A 16903-nucleotide genomic window follows, 5' to 3' on the forward strand; every position below is an offset into this window, starting at 1 on the left:
ATCACTATTTTAAGAAATGTTTCTTGAGATCCCACATCATTCTCATTTCAAATCTAAGTTTCCTGGGCAAAGTGTAGGGAAAGCAGCCTAGCAAACTCTAAAGAACTTTACCTCAGAAAATAAATTTTTTAAAAAGATGGAGCCACCCTATGCTGTACACCTCAAGGGCCACCATTACCAGACTTACAATGTATGTGAACAGGCCACTCTGTTAAGTAACATGTGGGTTGTGGCCTGAGGTACATTCAGGACTCAGCATTCTTCCTCTTGGTAAACACTCACTGAAGTGGTTTTCCCAAGCTTGAGCCACTGCAACAACGAGCATTGAGTATACCTGGACTAGATTTCTTTACCACCCTTAAACTCCCACTTCCTCATTTAGCTGTCTGCAGCAAAGGTCTCTGCAAGACCTGCTTTAAGCAGACAAAAGGAAGACACGAAGTTGTTGGCTGCTTGCTCTGCTTACCTCCGAGATAGACTTGACAAATCGGATCCCATCATTGGCTCCTTTCACCTTGGCCAGGCAGGCACAGAAGTAATCCCAGTAGTCCTTCTTGTTGCCCAGGAGTGTGGCCTTCTCTTTCTGATCAAACTGGGTAGGGAAAGGGACAGGGAGAGGAGGTCCAAACCCACTGCTCTTCATCCCAGCATTTAAATGATAAATAATAACAATAGCTTCTCAGGTGCCAGCACTGGGTGAGACCCTTTATTGGCATTATTTTTATTTATTGGCAAATCAAGGTGTGTTAATACCCTGTTCATATAGTTGGGTGGAAAACCACCAAATTTGTTATTAACAGATGAGAAAGAAATACAAGAAAAGAGTCTTAGCCAGGTGTGGTGGCTCACGCCGGTAATCGAGCACTTTGGGAGGCCAAGGTGGGCGGATCACCTGAGGTCAGGGGTTCAAGACCAGCCTGGCCAACATGGTGAAACTCCATCTCTACTAAAAATACAAAAATTAGCTGGGCGTGGTGGTGGGCACCTGTAATCCCAGCTACTTGGGAGGCTGAGGCAGGAGAATCACTTGAACCTGGGAGGCGGAGGTTGCAGGGAGCCAAGATTACACCATTGCACTCCAGCCTGGGCAACAAGAGTGAAACTCTGTCTTAAAAAAAAAAAAAAGAGTCTTAAGGGCAATATGAAGAGTGTTAACTCTGCTTCAACTTAGGGAAATAAGATAATGACATTTTATCCCAGTTACTCAACTCTTAAGTTTCAATATCGTTTTAATACACCTACAACAAATTTAAATAAATGTCAGCTCTGAGTCATTTCAAATTCAAAACCAAAATGGGCTTAATTGAAAAAAAGAAAGGCTCAAAAACATTTTTACAATGTTAAAGAGCCAGTTGAAATGGCATGAGAGAGGCAAGTCCTTCAGCATGTTAGGGGCCTTTCCTCTAGTGGGCCCACATACTACGTGCTTTGGTGGGATGTGACGTTGCAAAATAATGGTGTTCACAGTGACACAGGTATACCTTTCTATAACATTTTATAGCATTTTTTTCTGATTACAGAAGCAAGATATGCATATGTTATTAGGATATCTAGATAAAACAAAACACAAAAATTGAAAAAAATTTAACACCTAATACCACTACCCTAAAATAACTTCTAGATCGTTTCCTTCCTGTCTGTTTTAGTTGCATGTATTTTTCCAAATCTGCAGTGTTCGTTACATCAGCACTCTCTGGGCTAAGCAGGGATAGGAGTTATACCATGAATATGTTAAAAGAAAATATCCTGGGCTGACCCCAGAGTTTCTGATTCAGTAGGTGGGGGTGGGAGCCAAGAATATACTATGAATAAGCTCCCAGAGGATGCTGATGCTGCTGGTCTATGGACTGCACATTGAGTAGCAAAGCTCTAAAACAGAAGCCCATGGATAATCTTTAGAGGGTCCACACACTCTTAGAATCTGCCTGCAAAAATGCGTGATTGTGTGTATACATACACAAATGTCTTTTTGGGAAGACTCTATAGCTTTCACTAAACTCCCAAAGGGGTATGTAACTGTCCCAAAGTTAAGATCCTTGCCATACAGTAACCTTCTGACCTACCTTACAATGACCTAAATCTCTAAAGGATGTTTTTGATTCTCAAAGCCATCATAAGGGGCAACCTTGCAGTTCCCCAAAGGATCACACTTGGAGGACTGAGCTTGCGCTGGGGACTCCTCTGACCTTCAATCTAACCACAAGGGCTTACTGGCTCCTTGGGCTTTCTGAACCATATCTTGAATGCTGATGAGTCACCCAAGAGGGAGAAAAGAGATACCAGTGCAAAAATCAACACATTACAGGCATCACTTACTTGCAGGAGATATTCAAGTTTATAAGAAAATTTATGCAAGCTGGTGCTGTCATCCGTGATGGGTTCCCCTGCTTCCTGAAATTCTTTGCTTAGTTCTGTCACAGCATCTTTAAGACAACAAATAGGAACATGTAACCAGATAGTGACTAAACTCAGAGAGAGAAGCAGGAATAACCCAGGAAGCATGAGGAGCATGTGGTCAGTGATATAAAGCACCTCTGAAACATAAAAGGGTATGTAAGTATCCATGAGATATAACTCCAAGTCAGGGAGTGTTGAAATGTCCTGAGAGCCCACAGATGTTTTACAATGCTTGTTGACTGGGCACATTTCTTGTTTACCATTTTCTGTCCACCACCCAGGGCTAGTAATTTGCATATAGTAGCTGGACAACAAATGTTTGCTGTGTGGATTAATCATTCAGTCCCTGAATACTGACTTCCAGAAAGCTTTATGTTTATTCTAGCCATATTTCAGGTTCTTCACTATAACCCTACTGCTTATTATAGGTAAGTGCAGGATCAGAATACCCAGTGTGTAAAAACAATAGTAATGATAATCACAATTCCAACAATGACAACCGCACCTGCTTCTGTTAACTGAGTGTCCTTGAGGGGCTAGGCCTTTACATGTATTTTTCTCATTTAATACGGCACTGAGAGGCAGGGATTGCCTTATTTTGATGAATCTAAGATGCCATTAATTATAAGATACATCCCAGTTCCAGAGCTGTTAAAATGTCAAAAAAAAAAAAAATTAAGTACAGTTTAGAATCTATGAAGTCTGCTATGATTATCCCCATTTTGCAGATGAGGAGTGTACAGAGAAATCAGAGCACTTGGCCAAAGAACATGGGTAGCAAACAGCAGAGCTGGAATAAGATCCCTGGTTTTCTCAAGAGCTTTCTAACTCCAGAGCCCACCTCTTAACTTCTAAGAGAATTTACCTCCCTGTGCAAAGGAAAACCCACCTTTGACTCTCACTTACTGCCTCTGCTATGGGACAGAGGGACTATCAAGACACTGGATTTGGTTTAGATCCTGGAAAACATTTCCCCAGTTGAAATGGTTGGGATGTGCTTGACAAAACAATCTGCTTCTCTGGCAATTCTTAAATTTCTAACCCCTGCTCCCGAGAACCATGGTTTGAAGCAGACCTGTCCAGGACTGAAGCCAAGCCTAAGATGGCTGGAAATGTAGTCAACACTGACCCCTCAGGCAAAGATTAGCAAATGGTGGAGACAGGTCCTTGGGACTGATGCTTACAAGTGACAATTGTCCAGCTGTACCTTCCTAGAAGTGTCTGCAATGGCTGGCACTGACAGCCAGTGAGCCAAGGGCCTGGGAGAGACATAGAGCCTTCCACCTCAGGTCAGGTAAACACTCGCAGCCTGATCTGGGAACTCCTGAAACTTTGAAGGAGGAGACTCTGGACATGAAATACGAAATGTTCAGCTCTAATCTCCGATACTCTAAATAATATTAGCTTTACAGGAATTACTATCTGATTCTTTGAATAATCTTGAGAAGTGGGTGTTATCATCACACCCAACTGGCACATGAAGGAAGCAACTGTGTGCTGGAAAGGTGAAGGGAATTGTCCAACATTTTCCAGAGTTAAAAGAGAAGCCAGAAGCTGAGCACAGCCCTGCCTGACTCCAAAGTCCTTGAAACTGCTGTCACCAAGAGTGGGCTGCCTTGCAGAGGAGTGAAGGCTGTGTAGCACACAAAGACGCCTCAGTGAAGGACACTGCACTCTCATGGTAGACGCTGTAGATGTGTAAGCTTATTAAGACATTTACCAACAGATCAAAGTGGAGAGTATGGAGAAAGTGGCATCTTTCAAGAATTCCCACCGAAGTGCTCTGTGGCCTATGTAAAGGATGTTGAAACCAACCCAGGATATTGCGGGTGGCCAGACTCAGCTGGTACGTGGGACAGGCAATGTTCTAGATCAGAAGCTTTACCTGAGGTCCCCTATTTCACCCTCTTCCCTCCCAATAAGGACCTCTAGGTCTCAAAGTTATCTTCAAGAACCAGATATTGAAACACAGAAAAGACTGCCTACTTTATGGAGAGACCTCTTAAAGCTACTGGCAAACTCAGATTTGCAGAGACTGGCATTTTACTTTCTCTGTCTCTCCGCGTAGATTTAAAAAAGCATCTAATGTCTTAGCTGAAAGTAGACTACAGTGGTTAGGAGCATAGACTGGTGCCAGGCTGTTGGTATAGAAAGTGCCTGGTGCACACAGAATGCCATGTAATTCTTAGCTATCAGAGGCACAAGGCACAGTAGACGCAAGATTAAAAGCTTGAGAAAGTGTTTTTCATCTTGTTGACTTTAGAACTTCAGAATGAGAACTGCATTGTGGTCGGGCTAGGCCAATGGCTCCTGGTATGGGAGATAAGTGCTGGTGGTGTCCAAGCGGTTAGGAGCCTGGGCTTTTAGTCTGTCAAGAAAGTGTCACAGCAGACTCTGCAGGCATGGAGGAAGTGGTCAGCTTCAGACTGTGTAGTATCAAGTGTCCTGGAGCTCCACATTGCTTAAAGATCAGCACTGGTGGTGAGTGGGGATGGAAAACATAAAAATTCTGACCCCTGGGACAGCATCTGAAAGAGTGAAACTTGGAATTTGCAGCCAAAAAGAAAATAGTCCGTTTCTCCTGAGTCTATGAAGCTTTATCTGCACCTTCCTCTGCCTTGCTTTTCTCCAGTGAGATAAGGGATACAAGTCACAGCCTCTCTCAGTGGATAATGCTGAGCTCAGGGAAGTTTGGGAGGCAGCAGGCCTGGACCTACAGTGCATCCCAGGCAGTGGGCCGTCCGCCAGCCAGGACCCAGTGGGGCAGCAAAACAAGACAGGTGGGTCTCTGTCCTTCCTGCTCAGTAGGAGAAAGAACATTCTTTCCCAAAGGAGCCAACTTCATCAGAGCTCAGAAGTTTGGGATTTAGCCAAAGACTTAACAGGCAGCTTGAAAACACACATATGTGCACTAATGGAAATCAGATCCAGTCCTGGAGCGGGGTGTATGATTTTGTTTACAAACTGGCTTTACAGTCCTCTGAAAGGAAACCAGGCAAACTTTCCAAGCCTTATACAAGCTGGATATTTGAGCCCCAAATATTTCAAAGTGATGTGACCTGAGGACTCCAATTACTCATGGTGTGAACAAAAATGAAAGGGTCGAATTTCAACTGGCAACAGCAAAAAGCCCTGCCACAAGTCCCTCAAAACCAAACTCAGTCTGCCCAGCAACCTAGCATACCTTGCAAGTCTCGGATGATTCTCTGGAGCTGGCTCTCTGCATTGGTGGAGGCCATGGTGAGTTTGCCTTTCTTGTCTGTGTGTCTCCTGCTTGGGTCCGGAGGAAGGCTCAGAACTTCGGCCCTCTGTGGTTGTCTGCTTAGCAGTGGTCAGACTCCATGGTGGCACCTGCACAGAGGAAGAGAAGGCCATAGAGGAAGCAGACACAGACACAATTTAACGACAATATTAGAGAACCCTGCTCTGGGCAGAAAGGTCCCCCTATCTCGGTGTATTCCCTCAAGAGGAGGGCTTGACCTTTCTGTGTGGGCCTTGCTCTGTGGGCACTCTCTGGTTTGTTTCTGACACACTTATACTCAGACACAGTGACCTGATTTGGGGCTTAACAAGAAATTAGATCAATCATATTGCAGCCTATTCCTTCTGAGCTCACTGTCCATTCACCGTAGATAGGACCGCCTTACTTTCCTTTATTTTTTATTTTATTTTTTTTTTTTGAGGCGGAGTCTCGCTCTGTCGCCCGGACTGGAGTGCAGTGGCCGGATCTCAGCTCACTGCAAGCTCTGCCTTCCGGGTTTACGCCATTCTCCTGCCTCAGCCTCCCAAGTAGCTGGGACCACAGGCGCCTGCCACCTCGCCCGGCTAGTTTTTTTTGTATTTTTAGTAGAGACGGGGTGTCACAGTGTTAGCCAGGATGGTCTCGATCTCCTGACCTCGTGATCCACCCGTCTCGGCCTCCCAAAGTGCTGGGATTACAGGCTTGAGCCACCGCGCCCGGCCACTTTCCTTTAAAAAGCCACCCAGTGGCTCTCTCCACCCCCTTATACCAAAGGCTACATGGAACCAGTGCAGCCCAGCTTCAGACAGCTCTGCTAAGCCTAAGGATCCCCATCTCCCCCATACACTCTCTAGCCTTTCTTTCTCTGAAGAATGGTCTGTCTCTAGCCAGCCTGTGCTAGTGGGGGAAAGGATAAGGACACATACCCTCAGAACTTCTGGACCAAGGAAAGCTAGGCTTGCCTGGCAGGGTCCCCTTCATTGGGAGGCTTGCAGCCTCCAGCTGCCCAGAGTCCAACTCAGCCAGGGTGTGCAGATGCTGCCTGGCCTTCTCTCCAGAGGCCTGCACAGCCCCTGTACCAGGCAATGGATGTGTCTCTATTTTTAAGTTTGGTTCCAGTCCTCTCCCAGCTAGTGAGTCCTGAGTTATCAGCCCTACTTGGGCAGCTGTTGAAGTGATTTAACCGTAGGGCTGAAGGCCAACAGAAGTTAAAGAGATGTGAGCACACTGGAAAGAGGTCTGGACATACATCTGGAGATTCCTACATCCTTTAAGAACCTCTCATTCTTCCCTCAGATATCCAGTGCAAAGTTGTAATGTTTGCTGGCAAAGTAGATAGCAAGACTAGAGTTGGCTGTGGCGGCAGCCAGCACTAAATGAGGGTCTATTGCGTGCAGGGCTCTGTTACGGGCTTTACACACAAGATCACTTTTAATTCTCACAATTACCCTGGTGGCGCAGATAACATCATCCCTGTTTACAAAGGAGAAAATGATGCTCAGAGGAGTCACGTAACTTAAGGCCATGGGCCAGTGAGGCGAGGAATCACAGGTTTGAACTCTGGTCAGTCTGATTTCAAACCAGGTGGTTTTTCCAATAAGTCCTACTGACTTTTTAAGACTGAGCCATTGTCACTACAGCAAATGACCAACCACTTCCACCGGCTCGAGGTACCACCATGAACTCCAGTGTCTCCCAAGCAGTGTGAATACTGAGTGTTCCAACACATGCCACCTCTCACTCTCCCACTGCCACCTTGCCCTCATGGCTCCAGGAGTCCAGGCAAGCAGATCCCGGCATGGAAATCACCCCAGCCACAAGTTTCTCCAAATATTTACATAAGGATTCCTGCCTCTGCCCGAGGAGAGAAGGGCCCTATCACAGGGTGGAGATAACTGGAGCCTATTTTTAACTAACTAGCCAATGTAGCTATGACTCAGTGCAAACAAGGCCCAAAGAGGACTTCTCTGGCTTAGGAGGAAGGAAACAGACATATGCCTGTACCACAGTCCCAGCAATTCAAGAGCCCCAGAGAGAAGAGCTTCAGGGCAGCCACAGAGAACCCCCCAAACCTCCCAACAAGTGTTGGCACCCATCCATCAGGGACACCAAACTGAGGATGGGAGTGCTTTATGAGAAGCCTGCCTGCCCATCCCTGGGTGTCTCTCCAGGTCACTAGCTGAACACAGGGCCTGAGCAGGGACCAGCCGGCGCCCTAGAGAGAGCCAGAGAGGATAAGGATCTCCACTATCAACACACAGCTGCCCCAGCACATTCCATCAAATGCCTACTACGTGCAGGCTGGGGATACAGAGGCACACAAGACACAGTCCATCCCTGGAGGAGCCTGGCTACCAGTGAAGGAGACAGATGAAAAAATATCACATATCCAGATACAGTGGAAGAGGCCCACATAGAGATATGGATAAAAAGGCATGGGTACTCAGTACTGAGAAGATATGACCTATGGGTATACAAAACAACATGGAGGAATCTGAAATGCCCTGTGCTGAGTCAAAGAAGCCTCTCAAACCACTACAACTGTGCAATCCCATTTATATGCTATTCTGGCAAAGGCAAATCACTAGGAGAAAAATCACATCAGCAGCTGCCAAGGTCTAGGGGAGAAGGGAGAGGGTCTGGCTACAAAGGAGCACAGGAAAATATGGGGGGCAATTCTGTTGAGTGCCTTGATTACGGTGATGGTTACATGACTATATGTATTTGACAAGCATATACTTGTCACAACTCATATAACTGTAAATTATATCTCACAAAAAAGCAGCATTGTGATGAATTTGTGAAAAAAAAAATGCAATGGGATCTGAGAAAGGGAAAATTTAATTCAGTTTGGGGAAGGAAGAAGTGGTAGACAGTCTGTGATGGCCAGGCCTAAAAAGTGAACAGGCGGTCACTGGAGAGAGCCAAGAAGAAAAGGAAAGGCACGCAAGAGTAAAGGCTGTTTCTCTATCTGCATTCCTCTTATTTGGCTGCTGCCAACACAGAGGAGCTTGCAGTCTCTGAGAGAAATAATCCTGGAGGAAGACGACTGGAGTGATACCCTGTGAGTCTTTAAATGCAGCCCACTGGGTCTGTGTGTACACTTCTGACCATGTCTGTGGAGAGGGCGGAGCTTGGGAAGGAGGTGATAGTAACAACAGATCCTGAGTAGCTCATCCAGGCTGCGCCCAGGACAATGAAGGAACCACACAACCAGCTGGATTTTCTGGAAACCAGCCCTAACTGGAGTCTAGCAAGACGGAAACAATGTCTGCAAACCAAAACCAGTATCTTGGCATCATAAGCCTGAACACAGATGGCAACACACTCCTTTAAGATTTCTTGGTGCTTCGGTGACACTGCCCTTGTGTCAGCCCAAGGCAGGAGACCTTCCTGTCTGACCTTGGGAGTGTGCTCTTGGCTGGTGTCAAGTTCCCAGGTCCTGGGGTGAGCTGTTCCCAGCCACTGATTACACAAGCTGATTTGCCAAAGAGCCTGTGTCACCACCAGCGTAATGAGCCCTAACAAACTGCCTGCCAGGCCTGTGGGGTGCGGTGGGCTTCCCCACTCTGGCTCTGAGTCATCACCTTACAGGGATTCAGGAAGTAAATCAGAGCTTCCATAGAGAACATGGTCACCATGGGGATGCTATTTTCATGAACTCAGCATCTTGCCCTGCTAGATCCTCCATCTCGGTCTGAGGTCATTACTAACCAACAAAAGGCACAGAATGGGCACAGTCTCTCTCCAAACATGGCCAACTTCCTTGTGTCTCTAGATAAGGTTGCCCTTTCATTGAGGGAATCACAGACTCCTGGCATGAACCAGCCTGATCCTGACATCTACAACCCATTAGCAAATGGCTCTCCTAACTTAGGAGACATTCAAAGCTCTGTACACAATACCATGGCTGCCTCAGCACCGGGGTAAGGACTCCAGAACTCACATACCTCACAGGGCCCCCAGTGTGCCAGTCACCTCATAAACCCACAGTCCTCGTTGCACAACATGTAAAAACCTTCATTAACGTCTCTGACAGGCTCTTTCAAGTATCAGAGAAATGAGTTTTATAAAATCTTTGGAAGCATTGAATTTCCTTGCCAACAACTCAATATTACATTTAAACCTATCCAAAATGTCTGAAAACATCCAATTTTCTGATAAAGAGGAAAAGGGACTCAATGCATTTTTTAAAATTCTTATTTTTCACTTGGTACTAGTGTATGAGTTCCTAACTAAAGTGACCTAGATATCATTTTAGAGGTAAAGGACCTTCTCTGACCTCCAAGTGTTTTCTATACCTGCCCAGATGCCCTAAATGCCTTAAACAATAGCAACAGCAATTTAGTCAACTTAAGATACAAAGATGCTGACTGACTCATGTAAACATATTTACGCTACGATGCAAGTGACTAATACTCATAATATTGCCCAGAAACTGGCTCAGACAGCAGCAATAATAGCATCCGAGTAGCCATACAAGGAAAGAAGAATCATCAGGGGAGGAGGAGGCTGGAGGTGTGGAAGTCAACCTTTCTTCGCCTTTAAAATTTTGCTCCCAACACAATAGCTAAGGGCTGACCCAGAGAGGGCACCTTACAGTTGGATTCCACCCCCAGTCCCAAATAAGGAGGAGCCTACCAGTTGTAAAGTCTCCCCTGACCAAGAAAGATTGTTAAGGACAAGGATGGTTAAAAAGGCAGAAAAGCCTTTCTGGAAGAGTCCATTGCCTAGGCCTGGTTCAGCACACCCAACGGCATCTATCTAGTTACCACCTACAGAAAGGGAGGCACTTGGCTGGTACCTGCAGCTTCGAAGGCCTGGAGGTCCTGCTGGAACAGGGGCTGGAACAATCAGCGGGCAGGCAGACTGTCCTTCCCAGAGCTTCAAGAGGGTAGCTAGGAGAGTGCTCCGGAGTTTGCCAGAGGGCAGCTCAGAGGCAAGCATTTCAGCACACGTGAACAAAGACTTATTAGGTGACCCAACCCCTTGGACCTATGATTAAAGTGTTAACCCACTGCATGCCTGGGTCATCTTTCCCAAACACTCCTTCTTGCTTGTCATCTTCTCTTTTTCTTAAAGGGAATGAGAACTTGAGGTTTTGCCATGGCTTCTTGAACCTTCTGTTGGTCCCCTCCCTTCCACCAACAATAGCAAGTTCCTTGGTTGCTCTCCCAGAGCACATAGAAAATGGCCAATATTCCAGTCCATGGACCCCAGAGAGCAGGGCTGAGAGGGTTCTGAGGGGTTGCTTTTGGATCTGGGGGAAGTCAAGTCTTTTTTTAGTGAGGTGGGCAGTTGCTCAAGGGAGGAGCCACACCTCTGTATTTGAAGCTGTGGGGCTGAGAAAATATCCAAGAGGTGACAATGACAGGCATCAGAATCTGGACAGTCTCTGGAACAACTGCATCAATAATTGAGAACTCAACTGGTACATCTACTCCTGCTCCAAAGAATGCAAGCCCAACCTAGGTAGGGAAAAACTACAGATCTCCAAAATTATATGCTCTGGGACTTCTCCTGACCCAAGTGTCAAGGGGGTCAATCCAGCCAGTTATGAGCTAAGAACTGAATCTCTGATAGAATATGACATAGCCACAAAACACAGCCTTGAGGAAGCAGCAGGTAACTTCCGTGTGCTAACAAACCGCCAGCCAGGTAAAAGGTATTTTTTGGCAGCACGATGAAGAGGCAAGTCTGAACCAGGAGCCGGGGCTACAGCTGTGAAAAGGGGCGGTGGGTGGAGCTCTGACCTTTAAGGAACTCAGGCTCAGCAGGAGAAACAGATAACATATACCCCAATAAACTTACAAACAAGTAAGAAGGAGCACTAGAGGCCTGGTAAGTGCTTTCACGAGAACAAGTGAACATACAAGGTACCTCATTGTACTCTGCTCATGATTCTCAGCCCTCACTGCAGAGTCTCATGTTATGCTTCCGTGGCTTCTGGGGACATTTGGTAATTTTTTGTTGAATCTCTGTTCTTTCTACTTGTCCGTAAACTTCATTGCTGTTCATGATTTCCCCTAGCACAGTTCTGGCACATGGAGAGCCCTCAATAAATTACTGCTGAATGAATGAATGAATGAATGAGACAAAACAAAACACACAGATCCTTGCTCCACCAACCAAACTAAACTTTGAGGCATAGAAATGTACTAAGATGTAAATACTACTAATCTTTCAATGGTGGCAACATGAGCACTTTGTTTTTTTTGAGATGGAGTCTCGCTCTGTCACCAGGCTGGAGTGCATTGGTGCAATCTCAGCTCACTGCAACCTCCACCTCCCAGGTTCAAGTGATTCCCCTGCCTCAGCCTCCTGAGTAGCTGGGACTACAGGCGCATGCCACCATGCCTGGCTTTTCTTTCTTTCTTTTTTTTTTTTTTTGTATTTTAGTAGAGACGGGGTTTCACTATGTGGGCCAGGATGGTCTCAATCTCCTGATCTCAGGTGATCCACCTGCCTCGGCCTCCCAAAGTGCTGGGATTATAGGCATGAGCCACCGCGCTCGGCCGTCATGAGCACATTTAAAAAAAAAATTCTATTTCTCCGATTTTTCAATTTTCCTTTATTGAGCATAAACTATTTGTATGTTGACTAAAATAACGCACTTAAAACACCATGTAGAATTTGTGAACATTATGTTTTAATTACTGTAAAAATATTGTGAGCTATTATTTCCAGAGTGAATAGAATAATATAATTCAGGGATGGATGAAGTGTGTCTACTCCACACGGCCTACCTAGCGTCTCTTTATAAAAACAGACCTCTGGTGTCCTGAGAGCTCAAGTGGCTGCTGTCAGACATGGGTACAAATCTCTTCACCCAGCTTGTGAGGCGGATGGTCTGCCTGACCTCGATAGGGATAGGCCCATCCTCTCTCTTGTCCCTCCTCCTTCCCCCCTGCCTATGTTCGGGCCTCCCTGCGCTGCCCTTCTGTGGCTGGGCCCTGCCTCTGGGGTTTGGATGCTCTGCTCCCTCTGCCAAGGCCATGCCCTGCCCCGCTCATGCGCCCTACACCTTCCTCTGGCCAGCTGTTCCAGTCTCTCTGGGTTTGGTGTGGACAGGAGGAAGTGTGAACCACAGTTTGGTTCCTGAGGAAGCCTTACCACAGCCTCCTTCACCCCATCCTGGAAAATGGAAAGCACCGCCACCCTCACAAACAACCCTGCTAACCCAAACCTCCTGTCAGGGGGTGAATTGTGCACCCCACCCCACCGTATTCCAGTGTTGAAGCCCTAACCCTCACACCTCAGAATGTGACTGCATTTGAAGACAGGGCCTTTAAAGAGGTAATGAAGATTAAATGAGGCCATGAGAGTGGGCCGGAATCCAATCGGACTGGTGAGTTTATAAGGGGAATTCTGGACACACACAAGAGATACCAGGGATGCACGAGCACAGAGGAAAGGCCATGTGAGGGCATGGCAAGAAGGCGGCCATCTGAGAGCCAAGGAGAGAGGCCTCAGGAGAAGCCAAACCTGCCAATGGCTTGATCTGGGACTTCCAACCTCCAGAACTGTGAGAAAGTATATTTCTGTTGCTTAAGCCACTCAGTCTATGGTATTTTGTTATGGCAGCCCTAGCACAAATACACCTCTCAAGGCCCTTGTCTCTCCATTCCTGAAAGTGTGCATCTGATACCATCAACAAGGCAACCTGGGGTGGGGAGGTGCTGGTGGGCCTGGGTTCTGTTACACTTCTTGGGGAGAAGCATGACAACAGCAGTGCCAGCCCGGCTGCAGAGGGCAGGGGGTGGGGCCATGCCACAGATGGGAGGGGCAAGCAGGACCCAGGATGGCTCTGAAGCTAGAGTTGGAGCAATGAGGAAAATATTTTCTTCTCTCTTATCAGTGGTAGCCAAGTTTTGTCAAATTGGACCCTATTTAGATTTTGGAATCAGACTAGTTACATGAACTTTCCATTATGTATTATGCAACAAATAATGCAACAAAGATCATGCCATGGTTGGGTGAGACCCAAGGTATATTTAGCTTACTCAATTATTTTTAGGCACTCTATCTGTCCTGGGCAAGTCATTTGACCTCTTCCTACCTTTCTTTTCTCGGATGCAATGTTGAGAGGTAAACTTCCTTCATGTGAATTGATTAAGAATCGCTACACTTGAAGGAGGTGGGAAAGGGGGGTAACAGACATTCTCAGTGGCTAAGGCTTCTAAGTGTCCCCTCCCTGCTCCTGACCAAGTCTACAGATACCCTGGAAAAAGCATCTGGGGCTGCAGAGTCAACTTCAGGAAATTCCTTCCAGCTCCATTTTAAACCACTGTTTCTGGTTCAGCTGTCCAGCCCTATCCTGGACTTCACATAGGGATTCTTCTCTTGGCCTTGGCCCCTGCATGCTAATGGTTTTCTTGGAATGCTTTTTTTGGTACAAGATTTTCTTTTGTATGCTAAGGACTTCCCCTAACTCGGTTTTCTGGGACTGGCCTAGGGTACAGCACTCTAGAGCCCTGAGGTCATTGGCCAGATCAGCCTTGGGTCCCAGCCACAGGGCCACAATATTATACCCAAACCACAGATTCTCCTTAAGTCTTTCATCAGAACCACACTGATGTACACATCCTCCAAATGGCATCCGGCCTAATGGGAAACAGGTCCTTGGTGCCTTTCAAATGCCACAGAGACCCAAGTGAACATGAAGGACCACTGGAGGTTACTAAACCAACAAGCTGACTGGCTCCAGTGTGAGAGAAAAGGGATAAAACTGCTCTTGCCCAACTGAGCACAGCTTCTGCCACTCTCCTCTTCTCAAAGCCATGGGGCCTATTTGCTCCGAGGCAATGGCTTTTATTATGGGGGTAGTACAGTTATTTCAGCCATTTTTAGTGATGTATCAACAAACAGCAAGAAGGTAAACAATATTTCCATAGGTAGACCCACAGAAACATTCCAATTCCCACCTATTGATTTATTTAATTGCTTAAATAGAGGCTCTTATACCAATAAAGAGTTCTTATTTTCTTGAAACTGGCATTGAGATCACAAACAAAATACTATTTGTCTTTCTATTAAGACAAGAACATAGCAGTCATGATGTGAGCAGATGTTGCCCTGATCATAATGGACTCATCTGTGCTCAGATGAGTTGCCTCTGTAATCACAGGCACCAGTTAATGACCCTTACCTGCTGCCTAGGGCTGCTTGCAGTGAACGTGGCCCCTAACTCTGGGTGCCTACCAGTGGTTTCCACCATTAAGACCACAGCTAGACAACACACTTCCTCTGCCTCATGTTTAAAGACATTCTAGTCTTGAGTCACCAAAGCTGTGTCTTTGGAATCTTCAGTAAACAAAAGTTACCTATCAGCTAAACTTCTCCCCTAAAGGTAGAAGCAGGGTGGGTTGGGGTGAGGGGGCTGCCTTTTCTTGCATACCTACTTCGTATGCTTGAGCCAGCAGCCCACAGCCTCGGTGATCAACATGGGTCAAAGCTACCAGCTGCTCTGATCTTGCTGTTATGGGTGATTCCTCTCATCGGAAACATCTATGGGGGCCATCCCCCTCAAAAAGGACCAGGTTAAAAACTTGGCTCCTGAAATTATATTGATGCTCCAAACCTAGCCCCAAGGGGCAAAGGTCATCCAAACAACAGCTAAAGGATCACTGCCTGAGACTGCTACCAATCTCTAAAGTAACTGCAAAAAAAAAAAAAAAAATCAAAGTAAAATATTAAGAATTGAGTATACAGATATTCACCATACAATCCTTTCAGTGATTCTGTATGTTTATTTTTCTAATAAAATATTAAAAACAAATTAAAAAGTAAACGAAGTGCTACACAAAGATAGACACTTTGAACATAAACAGATAAACTCTATTTCCTAAAGTAAGAGCCTTTAGGAGAGATCCTATTAATCAGAGGAGGCTGAGATCCATCACTGTAACAATTAGCTCTTATTTCCGGGGTGATAATAACCACGGTGCACAACTAGTATGGGGCATTCGACGCTTTCAGAACAGTGGTTGTCACAGAAGGGAGGGTCAAGTAGAGCTCACTCAACAGGGGTCCACTTCAGAAGGTGGGAACTACGGAAAGCAGAAAACCTTGGCGTGATAGCTCCAGCTCCCCACCCCTCCCCTACACCAGCCCCCAACACCCTCCAGCCGCATTAGGCAGATGGCGGGGGAATTAAGCTTGCTGCCACAGCCCACAAGTCCTGCAGGGGCGTACAGTGAGAAGATTAAGCCCTGGATCCTCTGTCCCCCAAAAGCCCCTGACCCATTTCTCTGTTAGGAAAGGAAACTGCTGTGGTAAGACAAGCGGAGGGGCTGAGAGGCTCTGGCCAACACAGGCAGTTTCAACAAGTGTTCTATATATTTTTTTTTTTCTGGAGGGGACACCCAATGGGAACGGTGAAGAGTGACAGGGACATCAGAGAATACATGTGCTTTAACAGGGGGCCACGCGGTTAACGTGTCAACCACATGTGCTTTTCTTACAAAAAATAAAATTCCGCCATCCTCCCCGCCCCGCACCACACCCCGCCAGGTTTCAACAGCACTGACTCCAGTCCAGTGAGTGCAGTGCCGCCGCGCCAGAGACAACAGGTGTTTCGGGAAAAGACCTGGAGGCTATCTCCAGACCCTGCACATGGGCACAAGGGGCAGTGGATAGTGAATAGGCCTTGGCCAAAGGATGGGCCGGGAAGAAAGAAGTATCCCCTCCTGGGAAGAGGGGAGAGATCCGAGCACCAGCGGAGCCTTGCAAAGTGAAGGTCTGGGCTGTCCCGGCCCCAGAGGGCCAGAAACTAAACTTCCTAAAGACCACGCAGGCAGGAACTCAGGGGCCTGCCCCATTCTGTGCTAAAGGATCCAGGCTTGTTCTGAGACGCCGCACGGTGGGCTCCTTTCCTTTGCAGCCCCTCGGCCGTCCGGGGTCTTGGAACTGGTGTTTGGGGTCTGTCTTTCTAACCGACCAACAGAGGCAGGCTGGGTGCCTGGGCCGGCTTCCACGGGCCCGAAGTGCTTCCCTGCCCGCTGGGCAAGGACTGGGGAGCTCCGGCAGGGTCTGAGGGAGACCTGGGATGGGCGGGGACTGTAAGGGCAGCAGGTGACAAGCCGCGTCCCGAGCGAAGCTCTCGGCTCCGGGATCGTGAGCGACCCAGGTGCCCCCAGCGTCCAGACGGTCTCCCGCGGCACTTACGCGCTCGTGGGTCCTCCGCCGGGCAGAACCGAAACTTTCTGGGGCCAAGCGGAAGAGGACGGGACCGCGGTGCCGACGGCCATGACACGCACACCCGGC

The 16903-nt window shown here is 47.1% G+C and overlaps 1 protein-coding gene across 2 annotated transcripts in view; it reads right to left on the reverse strand.

The window, feature by feature from the left end:
- FYCO1 (FYVE and coiled-coil domain containing 1) overlaps positions 1–16899 on the reverse strand; it is a 79434-nt gene extending 62535 nt beyond the window's left edge. Inside the window, exons 1-4 of one of the 2 annotated variants that reach the window (XM_011952674.1) lie at positions 16805–16899; positions 5582–5748; positions 2317–2423; positions 467–592 (exon numbers count right to left, since the gene is read on the reverse strand). In XM_011952674.1, the coding sequence (XP_011808064.1) occupies positions 467–592; positions 2317–2423; positions 5582–5636 (288 nt within the window). In that variant the 5' untranslated portion in view covers positions 5637–5748; positions 16805–16899. The remainder of the gene's footprint in view (positions 1–466; positions 593–2316; positions 2424–5581; positions 5749–16804) is intronic. The other variant, XM_011952672.1, reaches the window with a different exon arrangement.
- Positions 16900–16903: the final 4 nt, after the last annotated feature.

The sequence above is a fragment of the Colobus angolensis genome, unplaced genomic scaffold (assembly GCF_000951035.1).
Source record: "Colobus angolensis palliatus isolate OR3802 unplaced genomic scaffold, Cang.pa_1.0 Scaffold344, whole genome shotgun sequence".
Classification (NCBI taxonomy): domain Eukaryota; kingdom Metazoa; phylum Chordata; class Mammalia; order Primates; family Cercopithecidae; genus Colobus; species Colobus angolensis.